General features: G+C 35.7%; 1 protein-coding gene across 1 annotated transcript; it reads right to left on the bottom strand.

The window, feature by feature from the left end:
* Nucleotides 1-5,422: 5,422 nt before the first annotated feature.
* LOC136969891 (glucose dehydrogenase [FAD, quinone]-like) lies at nucleotides 5,423-12,693 on the bottom strand. Its single transcript, XM_067264198.1, has 11 exons — nucleotides 12,584-12,693; nucleotides 12,244-12,449; nucleotides 11,980-12,169; nucleotides 11,770-11,901; nucleotides 11,548-11,669; nucleotides 11,300-11,470; nucleotides 10,130-10,277; nucleotides 9,815-9,954; nucleotides 9,556-9,730; nucleotides 6,003-6,225; nucleotides 5,423-5,552 (listed from the first exon to the last, which is right to left on the bottom strand). Exons 1-11 carry the CDS (start codon nucleotides 12,660-12,662, stop codon nucleotides 5,423-5,425), a joined length of 1,716 nt encoding a protein of 571 aa, XP_067120299.1. The 5' UTR covers nucleotides 12,663-12,693.
* Nucleotides 12,694-15,428: the final 2,735 nt, after the last annotated feature.

Here is a 15,428-nt window from a genome sequence, read left to right as displayed (position 1 = left end):
TTATAATTATAAACTATAAATGTGATGAAACAAATTGATTTATCGTATTCACCGTCTATGATTATAAGATAAATTAATATTAAATAGTTTTGATTAATTAAATTAAGTTTTGAATGTGTTATATCTTTGTAAAATCGAAAAACATCACATTTTATATTAAAACTAGCTTGTTATACCCGGTTTTTCTCGGGTATAACAAGCTAGCTAGTACCCTTTGTAGTAATTGCTATACCAGGCTTTATTTTATGAAAGTTCGATTTAAAAATCTTTCTGTTTTTAATCTCATTTTACCATTTTTTCTTCTTTTTAACTTTCCTGGTCGTTACTTATATTAAAGGAAAAGTAAGCAATCAGTCAAAAAATGATCCTCCCAAGATTTTTATATTTGGACTCGAGACGTTGAAACGTCCAGAATTGCCAAAAAATTTGGAGATTTTTTTCTGTACATATGGATGTTAGTGTGTACGGATGGCGCGATTTTCTTCACTCTCTTAATTCCAATGCTTTTTGTCAGAAATTTCTGAATTTTTCTCAGGGATGTTCGGGTTTCGGGGATTGACCCTATTAAATTTTGGTGGTTAAAGGTCGAGAGGGAGAGATAGAGAAGGTCATGTGTTTTAATGACGATTTTACTCGTTATTAGCATTTGCATTTTTTTTATAAAACTCATTTCTACCCTCAAAATTAAGCTTTTTGCCATTTTATAATAATTAATAATATGAAAAGTTTGTTAATAAAATATACCACACGCAATTTTAAAAGATTTTACCGAGAAAGTTGCGAAATTCGTTGCTGCAGTTTATTAAATTCCTTCAGAAACCAAACATAAAAAATGTCGTGATCGGTCAGATCTTAATATTCAGTCTCCAGGCGTTGTAATTTTATTTATTTATTTATTTGTATTTTATTTTCTGCCTTGAACCATGATGCAAACCTACTTAAGCTGATATTCGTGACGAAAATTCAAACTAAACTTCACCTTTAAAATAATTAGAACAAATAATATTGACCTAACTATTAGTTTGTATATCATTAGCATATGTTATGTTAATAAATTAGATACTCCTAGTCTACTGGTGGTTATGGAATGTGTTGGTATTCTGAAATTTCAAATAAATCGTTAATTTTCAATTGTTAAGACTTATCATTGTAAAACTGAATGAAATTTATTTTCCAATGGATTTGGAACTGAAATGTAAAAAGTTAGATGCAATGAACTTCAACCATGCAAATTATTTTGGATATGATCAAAATAAAAAGTAAAAATCTGATATAATGTAAATATATTTATAGGCCAACAACTAATCTTAGGCTGTCAATTATAGAAAGAAAAAATTATCTAAACAACTAAATAAAATTGAGCCCAAAAAACCTCTTATCGTTTACCACTTCGTTCTTCTTAACCCCTTTATCAAACTGCATGAAGACGTCGATAATCTTGTCAACTAGTTTTATCAGTCTGTTTGATTGACATTTCTATCATTGTTCTAATAAAAAGCGTTCCAACCTAGTCCTTGGTATGCTCTATAACCACACTATGCTTCAAATTTGCCACACGTTCTCGATTGGTTAAGAGCGGGATCATGGTCCGGTTACTAGACGTGGAAAATTCAGTTCCACTTACGGATCTGAACCGTTAGAATTGATTCGAAGGTGGAACAGTTGCACTAGATGATTCCTCGAACCGTTATGTTCCTTCGGAATTGCGTAGTCTGTTCGATTAGACAGTTCCTCGTCAGTTTTATATATTTACACTTCTCAAAAGTGAAATTGCAACACCACGAAGGAATACACATGACGAAGTGCAAATTGTAGAACCGGTAGAGATGACATAGATATGCAAATGATTAAGTTTGCGTAAACATTGAGTCATGTGGTATCCAATCGGACTATAAAGACCAACAGCCGGATCGGGCTGTTCGTGTCAGCCGAACTTTCGAAGAAGCATAGAAAATACCTCAGAGACGACAGCGAGCCGAATACCACTAGTTGCCGTCTGGAGAACGATACTGTATTCTGAAACTGCGAGATCTCGGTTCGTCGATGCGCCCAGTTGCCAAGTGTGTTAGGCACGACGTGAGTACTATCCATCGTTACACGATGGACACAGGAACATCTGCTAACATGCCAAAAATAGAGTGGATCTCATCGGCGAAAGACAAAAGGCACAGACCGGTAGATTCGCCGAACGGTTTTTGTCCACGGCACGTGACATCTGAAGCCTCCTGCCGCCGTCAACAAATGCATCTGTGTCTACCCAAACCATTTGCGACTTATTGCACGAAGTCGGGCTGCACGCACGGCAACCAGCAACGGGGTACCATTAGCTCGGGACGCTACAAGCCTACACTCGATACAGAGCTTGCACGCCTGGGTGGTGTCATCGTCATTGCAACTGGTATTGTTTACAGATGAATCCTGCTTCTGTCTGTGGAGGAATACGGCCATGGAAGGGTGTGGCGGTATCCCTGGAACACTACGAGCCAGCCCTTTTCGTCCGAGATTTATACCGGCCCACACGGGCATCGTGGTTTGGGAGGATCCTTCATAATATACATTGTTGGGAAAGTACTATAAATTACACTTCAACCCAGAGAAGACAAGTGGAATTGTCTTCAACAGCCTGGTAAATCCAATCTTTACAAAAGAGTCCCCACCATTAAGATGGATGGGCACTCTATCAAAATTTGTAATACAATGAAATATCTTGGTGTCATTCTTGACTCCCGACTTTCCTGGGAGCAACACATCAAATATGTTTCCGATCGAGTAGGCCTAATCTTCCACTCTTTTACCAGGGTCGCTAGAAATAACTGTGGCCTCAGTTCAGAAACCATGAACATCATTTACGACGCCATCTTTGTTTTCATAGTAACCTACCGCTGCAGCACCTGGGGCAATGCTGCTGCCAAATCTCACCCACGCCGCAAGTTGATCTTCGCATAGAGAACTGCACTAATCCACATAGAAAAGCCTACCGCACCGCTCCTACCTCCAGTCTCCAAGTATTAGGCAAAAAATCTCCCATAGATCAGATCATCAAGCTAAACAGGGATATCTGGAACATTAAATGGGGCAACAATATTGCCACCAGCACCACTACCATCCAGGCGGATATGCTTGAACATCCCATCAGTTTTTGTAACATACCTTATCCCAATGAGCTTCCTAAATTTATCTACAATTCTCACTCACCGCCTTCCATCAATATATACACTGATGGCTCAAAAATTGACAATCAAGTGGGCTGCAGCTTTGCTGCTTTCCGAGACGAAACTGAGATCTATAGCCAAAGGACCCGCTTACACGACATCTGCTCCGTGTTCCAATCCAAATTGCTTGCAATCAAAACAGCTATTGATTAGTGTTCTGCGAACTTTTGCAGCACTGATATCGCAATATACTCTGATAGCGGCTCCGCCATCTCTCTCATCACCAGCAGGAACTTCCACCCTATTGTACATGACATCCATGTTACTATTAAAATCTGCACCAACTCCTATAGTATTAACTGGGTCCAAGCCCACCAGGCAATACTTGCAATGAACGCGCCGATGCCTTGGCTTAATCCGCTGCTACGGACCATGCTTTACCCATCAACTACAGCAAACTTAACCTCACTTCCATAAAGAGGCTCCTGTGGAACGATCTCATCACCACGTGGCAAAACAACTGGACCACAATCACCTATCAATTCTTCCCGGATATCTCTAAAATTTATAGCTATAAATGGATCATCCCGAGCTATAAGCTGACTAAGTTCTTCACTAATCACGGCTGCTTCCACTCCTACCTGCGGCGCTTCGTGGACCCCCTAAACAACGAACTCTGCACAACTTGTAACACACAAGATGGAAGCCTTCACTACATTCTACAGTGAGCAATGCTGGATTATGAAAGAACTCAACTACAAATGCTCGTCAACCACAGCGGACTTGGCCACAAAGTGATCAGGACTTCTTCAATGATCTTATCAACGATAGTGACACATATCACCTTATTACGTTAATCGACCATTACAACAATAGGTCAAATGTCCCTACTGGCATATCTACGCACACCTAACTGTGTGCTTCTTTGTACTGTACATCTCCTTGTAATTATTGTACATAATATTTCTACATATGTAATCCATTTATCTTTTGTTATACTCCTTATACTTTGTCACTTATATAACCATGCATGAATTTATTATATTTTACCATCTCCTATATTTACTTTGTAATCAATTTGTTGTTGTTTATTGAGCATTTATGTTACAGTCTACTCTTAATGCTACACTGTAACTCGCATTGTAATATATCATTGTTAAATGTATTCATTTTGTATTTTACACTTTATCTGCGCTATATCCTCAGTCCTATTAACATATATACCAATAATAACATATCCTGTTATTATTAAATAATCAATTGATTGTATATATTTTAGTTAATTCTGTATGCTCTAATTCATGCTCTGTTATCACTTAATGTCATTTATTTTAACATGTATACATATTATTGTTTATACATATTGTCTATCTTTATTTGCACTCATGTATACTATTGCAGGCTATGCATAGCGATGCTGGCAATGTACTTTTATGTGTCTTAATAAAACAATTGAATTGAATTGAATTGAGAGGGATCACGTTCAATCAGCTGAGAGCCCAGGTGCACATCTCCGGTATTCTGACAGCGGACCAGTACGTCACACGAATTATGAAGTCTGTGGATCGGCCACTGGTGTGGGCCACACCTGACACAGCATTCTAGCAAGACAATGACCTACCTCAACGAAATTCTTATCATTCCCTGACCGGCAGCTACGCCGGATCTCTCTCCCATTGAACATCCTTGGGACCTCATCCAACATGAAGTGACGAGAACCATCCCCACATACATGACATGCGCACCTCAGTGGACTTAATTTGGCAACGGATTCCTTGAGCAACCATTAATCGCCTCATTGATATGAGGGCGATTACTGGCAGTTATACAGGCCTTTATAAGGCGAGACATAGAGGCGTATATAGATGCCAAAAATGGTCACTGAAATTCGTTACTGAAACTTTAAATGAAGCTGTGATCATAAAAGATATTAATACAGTATTCGTTCATTTTCATTAATATAAACTATTAAAAATTTTATAATTACATTCTTGGTTACTGAGATAATTTCACCTGTTAAGCTGTGAGACAGAATACCGTCAATATATTTTTCGGATTAAAGAGACTATTACTAGATCAATAATTTCATGTTTTCAAATATTTTATTTTGATTGAATAAAATGCTTCCGCATTTCATGATCAGTAACTGATGCATGATTAGAATTTTACACAGTTGTCACAAACTTTTATAGTAATTTTTATAAAGTAACAAAATTTACTAATACAAAATCAATTCATTTATTAAATTTAATGAAACTTTCCCCTATGTTTCATAAATTATTAAGTATCATATCCGCCGCTTTTTCTGCAATCATCATTACAGGACTCATTGTATGACCAGCCATCATGGATGGAATGACAGATGCATCCACTACTCTTAAATTCTGGACACCCTTTACTCTGTAAATAAAAACATAAAACTTGCTATTCCAGACATTAAACTTAAGAGAAATTAGCATTAGCATCCGAATACGAAGTTTCTTATATAATATATAGTAAACTCATGAAAGGTAGATTGACACCATAACTTCCCCGGCCATCCTACTATAACATTAAAAGAGTTACGTAAATAAAACTACAATTGGTAAAAACTCTTGATTGACTGACTAATATTTTTTAGCTTGAATATTAATACGTTTTTTTCACATACGGGCGGATCCAGGATTGGACATAGAACTGAATAATTTGCTTAAATTCTCTAATCATTAAATCTGTTATAATCAAATAACAAAATTTCTAAAATACTTTATTTAGAAACGATGGAGTAACAATAAATAAATTATATCTAAAATTTATACATTAATATTACAACCAATAATCATTTAAGTTATTAAACCAAAATATATTTACCTAAGTGTTGGATCTACTACAGCAGTAGGATCATTAGGATGACCCATCTTGCATGTTCCAGCAAAATGATGACCAGAAAAAGGAAAAACCAGAGCCATACAAGCCAAGTATTCGTCGCTGAATTGTTCGTGACGTTCACATCCTGGCATAATATAAGGAAGAGGTCTGACTCCAAATTTCTTTAACGGTTCTGTAGAAGCCATTTTTAAGCAATATTTCATTCCTAAAAACATGGATAAGATAATATTTACTCATGCTTTTAATATTTCCCTAAAATAATGCTGCAAATATTTAGCTAAATCGCTAAATAAATGATTTAAATATTATTTTTATAGAAGTAAGTGAAAATCAGTTCAACGTTCAATTTAATTAATAAAAGTTAGTTGTTATGATGGTATATGAAAACTTCACCGATTACTTCTTAATGTATTTGTATTTCCCTCTGAAGTATTAAATATTTATCAAATATTTCAAGGATCCAGTGAAGCATTTAAAAATATATACGTTTCAAAAAATTTGAACTATATTATGCATCTAATATTCCATACTGCATATATTGTGTTTGAGACGAGTGAACTCCGATTCGTGATTCACAAGTGAGTGGTCAATGGTTCAAATAACTTTCAGAATCGTGTATGTAAATCTTGGGATTTTCGATTTTTTATTTCTTATAAAAATTAAACATTACAGTTGAGGGTGGGATGGAGGCCCGTACATTAGGGTACTTGGGCACGTGCTCAACCCCCTTTGTCGTCGGGTTGCTCTTTTCTTAAGCTTGTCATTCCGGAGTTTATAATGTACCCCTTGCAGTAATTGTTACACCCATAGTTATTAATCGTAAATTTAAAAATTTATCGATAAAATAGCGAGTTTATGAAAAGTTATTACAATTAGTTTAGTTTATTTGGTTACGGTGACACAACACGTGGGCGAGCTGCTGAGGAGATGCCTGCCGGGAGTTTTATTGAAAACTGATGCCTATTTAGCTGTTACATACTAACTTAACAAATACCCGGAAAACTACACGCGGCCAGCCTGTTGGTGATGTGCGAACAAACTACCCGTGTAAGAACTTTAACTCCATACTGGTTAGTGTCATTTTAATCATAGAAATTTCTATTATTATATGCTACTCATCAAAGTAATAATATGGTCACTGCGTGCTATTACATTGTCGCAGTAATTAAGTGTATATATTTGTTTTGTTTTTATAAAATTATGTTCTTTTCGTATGAATTATATTTAGTTTATTATTTTAAAAAAATTTTTTCGTTGCTTAGCTTCGGTGGCAAGCTACATTCAAAATCTAGCACATCGGCTACATTTTTATCTCGAAAATTCTATAATTATGTGAGACAATCCGCAGGTAGGGGGTCCCTAACTTTGGGGTGGCGTAGAGACGGCGAGTCCCGCTCTCGTTGTCACTGGATGGCTTTTGTTCATAGTTTGACGTACGATCGGCAAATCTTTCGTCTAGTCTCTCCTGACACCAATTAGGATAGTAAGAATGCGCGCCGTAACTTGCGAATATAATTACAGCTCAGTTCCCATGGAGTGGGAAGGTTCATTATTCCGAGTAAGAGGGCCTATCTAGCGTTCGAGTGGAGAGAGCCGGTGAGTTCGTCGATAGGCGAACGGAAATCCAAGGAAATATGACTCGAGACGCGAATAACAATTAAGAAGAGTTTAATGAACACATAGAACAAATACAAAGGAGATAAAATTATGTCTACGGCGATAACCTAAATTCTAAATACAGTAATACCTCGGTTTTCGTTTACTTCGGTTATCGTCAGTTTCAGTTTTTGTCGATTTTTTTCGCGAAAAATTTGTCTTGGTTTTCGTCGATTCCTTGGATTTTGTCGGCGTGCTCAAGTGACCTCGCTGCTAATTTTGCGAAAACAAGGGGCGACCCAGGCGTTTTCCGATGCAGTGTGGCGTTATTTCTCGTTGTGCGAACATTACCCCGCGACTGCCCACCATTGGCCAACGGTTCCGTTCCCTGAACACTGGGAGTTCGGTCGTGGGTTCGCGCTGCGCCAGGGCGAGCTGGCCACGTGAAGTTTTCTGGGTTTTCTTCACGTCTGTAACGCCTGAATAGAGGCCAATTACCCTTAAACGGATTTCCCGAAAGACATTATTTCCCTCGATACGACCATCATAAACGCATACAACTATTATTACGTCACACTTTACCACGGGGCGATATAGGCTAGAAGCTCGTGTCCAACTAGCTTCTACAAGACAAGACATTACCCCGCGTGTCTAGCCGAACAATTCCATTGCTTTCATCTTAATGCTAATTATCTTATCTTTAATGTCAATGCTTTTATCTTTATGCTACTTAGTCTTTTATGTTAATTTCTTATTGCTTTTAGTATTTAACACTATATTAATTTTCTATAAAATATGTTTTTGGTATGTATTTTGGAGTGTCTAGGACGAATAAATTGGATTTGCATTGATTCATATGGAAATAATTGCCTCGGTTTTCGTCGGTTTCGGATTTCGCTGATTGTTTTCGGACGGATTATCGACGAAAACCGAGGTATCACTGTACTAAATACGTAGCTACATAGGAAGCTAACTACGTAGCTCGCGATATTAAGAGAGAGAGTTTACAATAACTGCATAATACCTCATGTAGACAATCAGTTGTCTTCTCGTAGAATTGAGTTGAAGTCGGCATCGGCGTAGTGCCAGCGGAGCGACAGGAGAGGTGACGAACAGAGCTTTGGTACATGCTCTTCTAGGAGAGTGTCCGTGAGACTGACGGCACAGACGAAAGCTTGACCTCTAGCTTCTTGGGAGCGTCTGCCCCAACGCTCGAGTTCGAATCCTTTTTATCCTCCGGAGTGTGTGACTTTTGCTCTGGTGATTCACATTGTTTTGGTTTTAAGTTCGCGATCCGCCCTTGGTACAGCCGAGGCGTTCTGACTCTTTTTACCACATAAGGCAACAAATTCAAAGTTTTTCGGTGTCATCAAAGATGTGTTGTAACTCTTCTCGCCTCATAATTTAACCGATTTTGACGTTTTCCCCATTAATAACCATATGTTTGGATTTATTCTCGAAACTTATTCAAAACATCATTAAAGATTGCTGATTTGTACGGTTATTTGATCGTCTTTATCTACCGGATCAGAGATCAACGGAACGGCCAGGTGGCGGGAAAAGAAAGTGGGTTTTTTCCACTTCTTAATTAACTGCGTATTAATTTTTAAACCCTTTAAGTAATTAATCGTCTAAAGCTTCACTGGACCTTCGAACACACGAAGGGAGGTGCAGAATCTGACAATTAATTTCAGCCGAACTACAAATTTCATCTTAAATTTGGTTTTTCGTGAAATCGAAAATAAACTCATGCTCACAAGTATATATATTTTTATGAATAGAAACAACAGTTTAAATAGTGTAATATTTTTTTATTATTTATTTCAAGATTCAGAAGTCTTTTATAACATGTTTACTTGAAGTTTCAAGTCTTCTATCGATAAGACTACTGTTCTAAACCGTAATCTTATAAATGTTTATGTAAAAGTAAGTAACTTACCTTCGACTGCCACTTTCAAATCATAAGGATGAGAGAAAATATTAAAATCGATTAAAGGATCGTCATAGGGATTATTTGATGCTAACGTCAGCACGCCTCGACTTTTCGTTCGAGTTACATATGGAAAGCAGGTAATTATATCCTTATGTTTAAACTTATCGAAAATACTCTGCAGCTGTAAAATAATGCATTTAATAAATTTTTTTAAGAAGCTATAATTAGCTTCCATTGTCATCGGAAGTAAGGATAATAATGATACCTCATCATTGGCATTTGAGAGAGCATTATCCGTTCCTGCAGTTACCCAAAATATTTGCATGTCGGGCCAATCGTGTTGATTATTAAATTTTGTATTAACGAAACCTTCTATCTCTGTTGCTCCGAAGCTAGTCAATGGTCCTATAAAACAAATATAAAAATTCTTCATAAAATGAACATGGTGACTACCATAAATATATTCTATGAATTGTTTTAAAGTGTTATATGAGCAGTAATTACATTGCTTTATTTACTAGTTAATGTAGTTCGAAATATCCGTATATAATGTGTTATTATTACAAAAAGAGTTGGGTACCTGTTCCATTAACTAGAAGCTCGTTGTAATCTTCCTTAGTAAGGCGATGTTCAGCAAACGTATAAGAATCAGCCAGAAACTGCATACTTAATGTAGATGCGTGATCAATTAGGTGTTGACCAACAGGAATATCCGATTTCACAGGAATCTGAAATATGCAACATTCAAAATATATGACTATTTGTAATTTTCTTCATTTTATATATTGTTTTACAACAATATAATGATTGCAATCTTAGTTATATATATATATAATCGAGATGGGTTAGTAATGTTAATAAGCGCAAAGCCAACAGTTAGGAGTTGAAGGTTGAAATTTGGTACACAGTTAGGTTGCAATTATGCAGACGCGAGCGAGCGAGAATATGTGGCGAGAAGAGGCGAGACGCGATAAATATCAAAACCTGTCAGATATGTGCCAGAATCAAAAATTCGCTCTCGCCAGCGTTATTTCTCGCTTCTCGCTTGTGCATGGTTTTCCTTTGCGAAAATTAAATCGCTCGCAACCTCTCGCTGCTCTAAATTCGCGTCTGCATAGTCGCACCCTTAGGGTACGTCATGAGAACGTACACTAAGAACGGATTTTTCGAAATTCTCCCCCCCCCGCGTGCGAGACGGATAGGATTAAAGCTTTCTGTGAAGAACTCGGCTTCAATTATACTATTTTAGATGCGGTTTTTTGCGTTTTTGATTGCGTTCTAATAGGGTATATCACGAGAATGTACACTAAAAAGGGGTTTTTCGAAATCCCCCTTGCGGAGGAGGGGTTGTTAACACTTTCTTTGCAAGGGAAGTGTTCACAACCTAACAATTGAAGTGTTAACAATGGAAGTGTTAAGAGAAAGCGACGTGCAAGATTTACAAGCGCAGATGCGGGTTTTTGCGTTTTTGCGGGAAATCGAACATATTTTTAGACAAATCTGAAAATTCTCTAATTAGTCCAGAAACAGCGAGACCTGATTCTTGCATTCTGTGAAAACGGGTGAGATTGGCTATAATATAATAATCTTAATCTTCGCTATCGTTACTTTTTGCCCGAGCAACGCCGCGCGTATCTCCTAGTTCAATAATATCTCTTAAAGATTTAGGTATAGTTGGTTTCTTCAAGAAGAATAGTATCCAGTTAATTCCAACAAATAAAATAAATGATATGAAATAAAAAGTACTAACCTGTAAACTATGTAAATTTTCTTTTGGTCCAATTCCCGATAGCATAAGAAGTTTGGGTGAATTAAATGTTCCTGCACTCACAATCACTTCTCTCCTGGCGTATGCTTTGATCTGTTTTCCTTTATGTTCGAATAAAACCCCATATGCTCTATTATTATCGTCAATTAATATCTGAAATAATTCTATGTTATTACAGTATTTTAAATATAACCTACCTTAGACTAAGTTAATTTTCTTTCAAAGCATACTTTAGTGACTAAAGCTGAAATAATCAAACGAAAATTCCTCCGTCCGATGATGGGATCGATAAATGCTCGAACTGCTGTCCATCTTATTCCTCGATTAACATAGCCTTGAGGCTGCATAAAAACTATAAAAAGTAAAAACACAAAAACACAAGATTTAAATTACTTAATTGGAGAAGTTTGATATAGAACAGCAATTAATAATTTGATATTTCAATCACATACCTGTTTGGGGCTCTGCATTAAAATCTCCATACGGATATCCCGTAGCTTCTGCCGCTTCTATTAACCCATTTGTTAAAGGACTATGGAAGGGTGGAAATTGAACTACGAGTTCTCCACCAACTGCATGATAACCTATAAACGGATCTCGATTTCAATAAGTATTTATTAATAATTAGAACAAAGCTAGTAAAAATATTTGAACGACGTTACCGTTGTTAATAATTCCTTCATTCCGATTATCTTCCATCTTCAAAAAGTAAGGATAAACACTTTTCCAATCCCAACCGATAGCTCCATTTCGTGCCCAATTATCATAATCTCGTCTGTTCCCACGAACGTAAATTCCTGCATTTAACATGGCTGAACCTCCTAAAAGTTTTCCGGCCGTTGCTGCGAGACGCTGTGAATTTATTAAATATGTTTAAATTAGAAACAATAAAACAATAAAAAAGACAATTAAATTGCAAAATTTACCCTTTCTCTTAATGCTTGTCCAACTTTAATATTTGGTATCGAAGTGTAATTCCAATTAAATTTTGCGTTTTTCAGTGTGGTCAGAGATTTTCCTAAAATTTCGTTAATCATAGAAGGTCTGTCTCCAGCTTCTAACAGAAGAACTTTGTTAGATGGATCTTCAGATAATCTGTTAGCCATAACTGAACCACCAGCACCGGAACCGACTTGAAAACATAATATTTAAATTATTTACTTTAGATAACTTAATAATATTTAGATAACTTACTCATAATGATGCTAACATATGAGGTTTTCGAATACTTAGCACATTCTAAACAATTAACGAACGATCACTTACCAATAATGAAATCATATTCATTGTCACGAACTCCTTCAACAACTACGAAAATTATGAGCATTGAAAGTACAAGGATCATGTCGTTTGCTTGAAGAGCGAGTGCAATGTAAAGCATTGAATGATCCTGCTTAATATATAAATTATTATCTCCACTATTAATAATGTTTATGGAAAGTAGGATAATGATACAGAAAAGATTTTTACATAAGGCACAATAAGAATTTTTTCATGTTGTGAATGTACTTTTAAGATAGTTAAGGATATATTGCCAATTAACTTTAAGGTAAACAACTTGAGGAAATCCAAATCTGATTAATCTTACAGTACATCGTTTTAGTTGTAGGTTAATGAACTGTTTAAATTCGCTACTCAGATTCAGGATCCGTTATTCAAGCCCGACAAAGAAGCATGGACCTCTAGGATGTCTGTACTTTTCCAAGCTTCATTCTCATAGTACCACTACACTGTCTTCAAGCTTTCGATGTTGAATGCTAATGACAGGATTCGTAGCTGGCGCCAGCATACAAATTTGCCTTCACTAGTCTTTTGTCATGTTACAAGAATTGATAGGATTCTGTACCGAATTTCTCACCTGTCACTAGATGGTGAAAAAGACGTCATTAGAACTCTTCTTACTTGTGTCAAGATCACATGATCATGTCTTTTAGTTGTTTATCTCGTCCGTCGTGTATATGTGCCCTCACCTATCCACTCCTCGCCTATACCTGTTCACGTCAGCTCAAAATGGCCCAGATGACGAGCAATTTAGTGAGAATGAACTTGCTCCCATAAGCCCAATGATGCTATCTTTCTCGAACTCTGTAAGTTGTAACTAATGTCTTTGACAGTGTCATAATGCAAGCTTAGGATTAGACGACCTCTAAACAAAAGATACTGTACATTTAAACTATGTTATGTCTTGTTACTGTTAGTATAATACTATACATTTATATAATATGTAAAAAGTATGATTATAATATACAAAATTCTTTAGAGTTGACTCTCGTAGCAATTCGTGTCATTTTGATATCAGGAAAGTTTTAGGAGGAAAAAATAGGTGTTAAATTCATCAATCTTATTATCTTCGTTGGTTGTCAACTTTCGAAAATAAATATTCGAGAACTGAATAAAGTTGACTGCAAAACGTGTCAGAAAGGTTCAACGATTGGCCAGAATCTTCAGCAAACAATGCAAAACTGAATCAGAAGACCACGTTTATGAGGATTGCCGCACGCTCAATTATACAACATTAAGTAATGAGAAATCATGTGGCACTCGACAAGGCGAAAGAACTTCTGCTTTTGCTTACATCTTCATAGAGCATCTTCTAAGACAGTGATTCTTAACAGGGGAACCGCGGCCCCCTGAGGGTTCATAAGAAGTTTGCCGGGAGCTGCCAAATTATGCAAAATTTTCTTCAGAATGTAATTATAAAAAAAAAAAAAAAATGATGTATAACCGAATATCGTATTGAAAAGTGAAATAAGAAAGATAAAGTTTTCCTATTTAGTTTTTATTTATTTATTTGTTATTTCTTCCTACATACAACTTTGTTAGTACAGAAGAAATAAATGCAAATATGCTACTCACACCACAGTATTTACTTTTTTTATTCCAAAGCAATTCTAAGAAACAATTAATGCTTGGAATTTTAAAAATAATTAAGAAAAATAGTAGACTTAGTAGTAGGCTTCAAATATTTTTGCAAAAGATATGCAAAATCTTTACAAGTTGTGGGAGTTTTAGTTTTAGTTTAGTTTTAGCATCGACTTTGGATCGAATAATATTGCATTTCTTTCTTATATTGTGTGTTTAGTTTTAATTATTTATAATTAACATTAACATTAAGGAGCATTAAAGTTAGAAAGTACGATCGTGATTATATCAAATATGGGTTCGTAAAGCATAGAAGTTCAAGGAATTACAAAACCACAATGCGTCATTTGCGGTGTAGTTCTCTCCAATGAAGCAGTGAAACCAAATAAATTGTTAAGGCATTTAAATTCTAAGCACGAACAATATAAAAACAAAACGTAGGATTTTTTTATAAGAAAAAAAAGACGAATTAAAAAATCAAAAGACGCTCATAAATGTGACAACTACTAAAAATAAAAAATTATTAAAAGCTTCATTTATTGCAGTTCTTCACGTTGCTAAAACAAAAAAGCCGTTTAATATAGCGGAAGAATTATTAAAACCTGCCATGTTTAATATTTGTAAAGAACTATTTGAACCATTTGTGTCAAACAAAATTATTTAAATAGATAATGAAATAATAAAGTTATGATTTACATTTATTATATAAAAAAATTAAAGCAATAATTTGCAACTTGAACACAAACTATATGGTGTATTTTCTCGGACGCATGGCAAATTTCATCACTAATTTTTCTTCAGTTCAACTGAAGAAAAATTAGTGATGAAATTTGCCATGTGTCCGAGAAAATACACCATATAGTTTGTGTTCAAGTTGCAGAATAAGCACCGGCACGGTTTCATAAATACTACAATAAAGCAATAATAAAAAAAATCAATTTATTATAGATAATTTAACAAATATAAATTATTATTAAAAAAATTATGAAATATTTGGTGGGCCGCGAGTATAAAAAGGTTAAGAACTACTGCCATACAGGATCAGGTTATAAATACCAAAATCTACAGAAAACACATACTCAAAGACACAACACTCATAAATGACGCATGCACAAAATGTCACATCATGCAAACACATCACTTCTGGTTGCAAGCTCTTGGCACAGACAGATTATTTGTCTAGACATAATCAAGTAGCAAAATATAATACACCAAGAGCTTTCAAAGAAACAAATTATTAGACATTCAC

The sequence above is a fragment of the Centruroides vittatus genome, unplaced genomic scaffold (assembly GCF_030686945.1).
Source record: "Centruroides vittatus isolate TY-2023 unplaced genomic scaffold, ASM3068694v2 contig_1824, whole genome shotgun sequence".
In the NCBI taxonomy this organism is placed as follows: domain Eukaryota; kingdom Metazoa; phylum Arthropoda; class Arachnida; order Scorpiones; family Buthidae; genus Centruroides; species Centruroides vittatus.
Note: the sequence above shows the minus strand (reverse complement) of the source record. Positions and strands in the feature narration are given on the sequence as shown.

Coding starts and splice junctions, on each gene's coding strand:
- LOC136969891 (XM_067264198.1), bottom strand. CDS start 12,662: ATGATCCTTGTACTTTCAATGCTCATAATTTTCGTAGTTGTTGAAGGA. Junction 9,955..10,129: donor GCTTCTAGTTAATGGAACAG/GTACCCAACTCT, acceptor TTTGTTTTATAG/GACCATTGACTAGCTTCGGA. Junction 6,226..9,555: donor TTTGAAAGTGGCAGTCGAAG/GTAAGTTACTTA, acceptor CCATGTTTTTAG/GAATGAAATATTGCTTAAAA.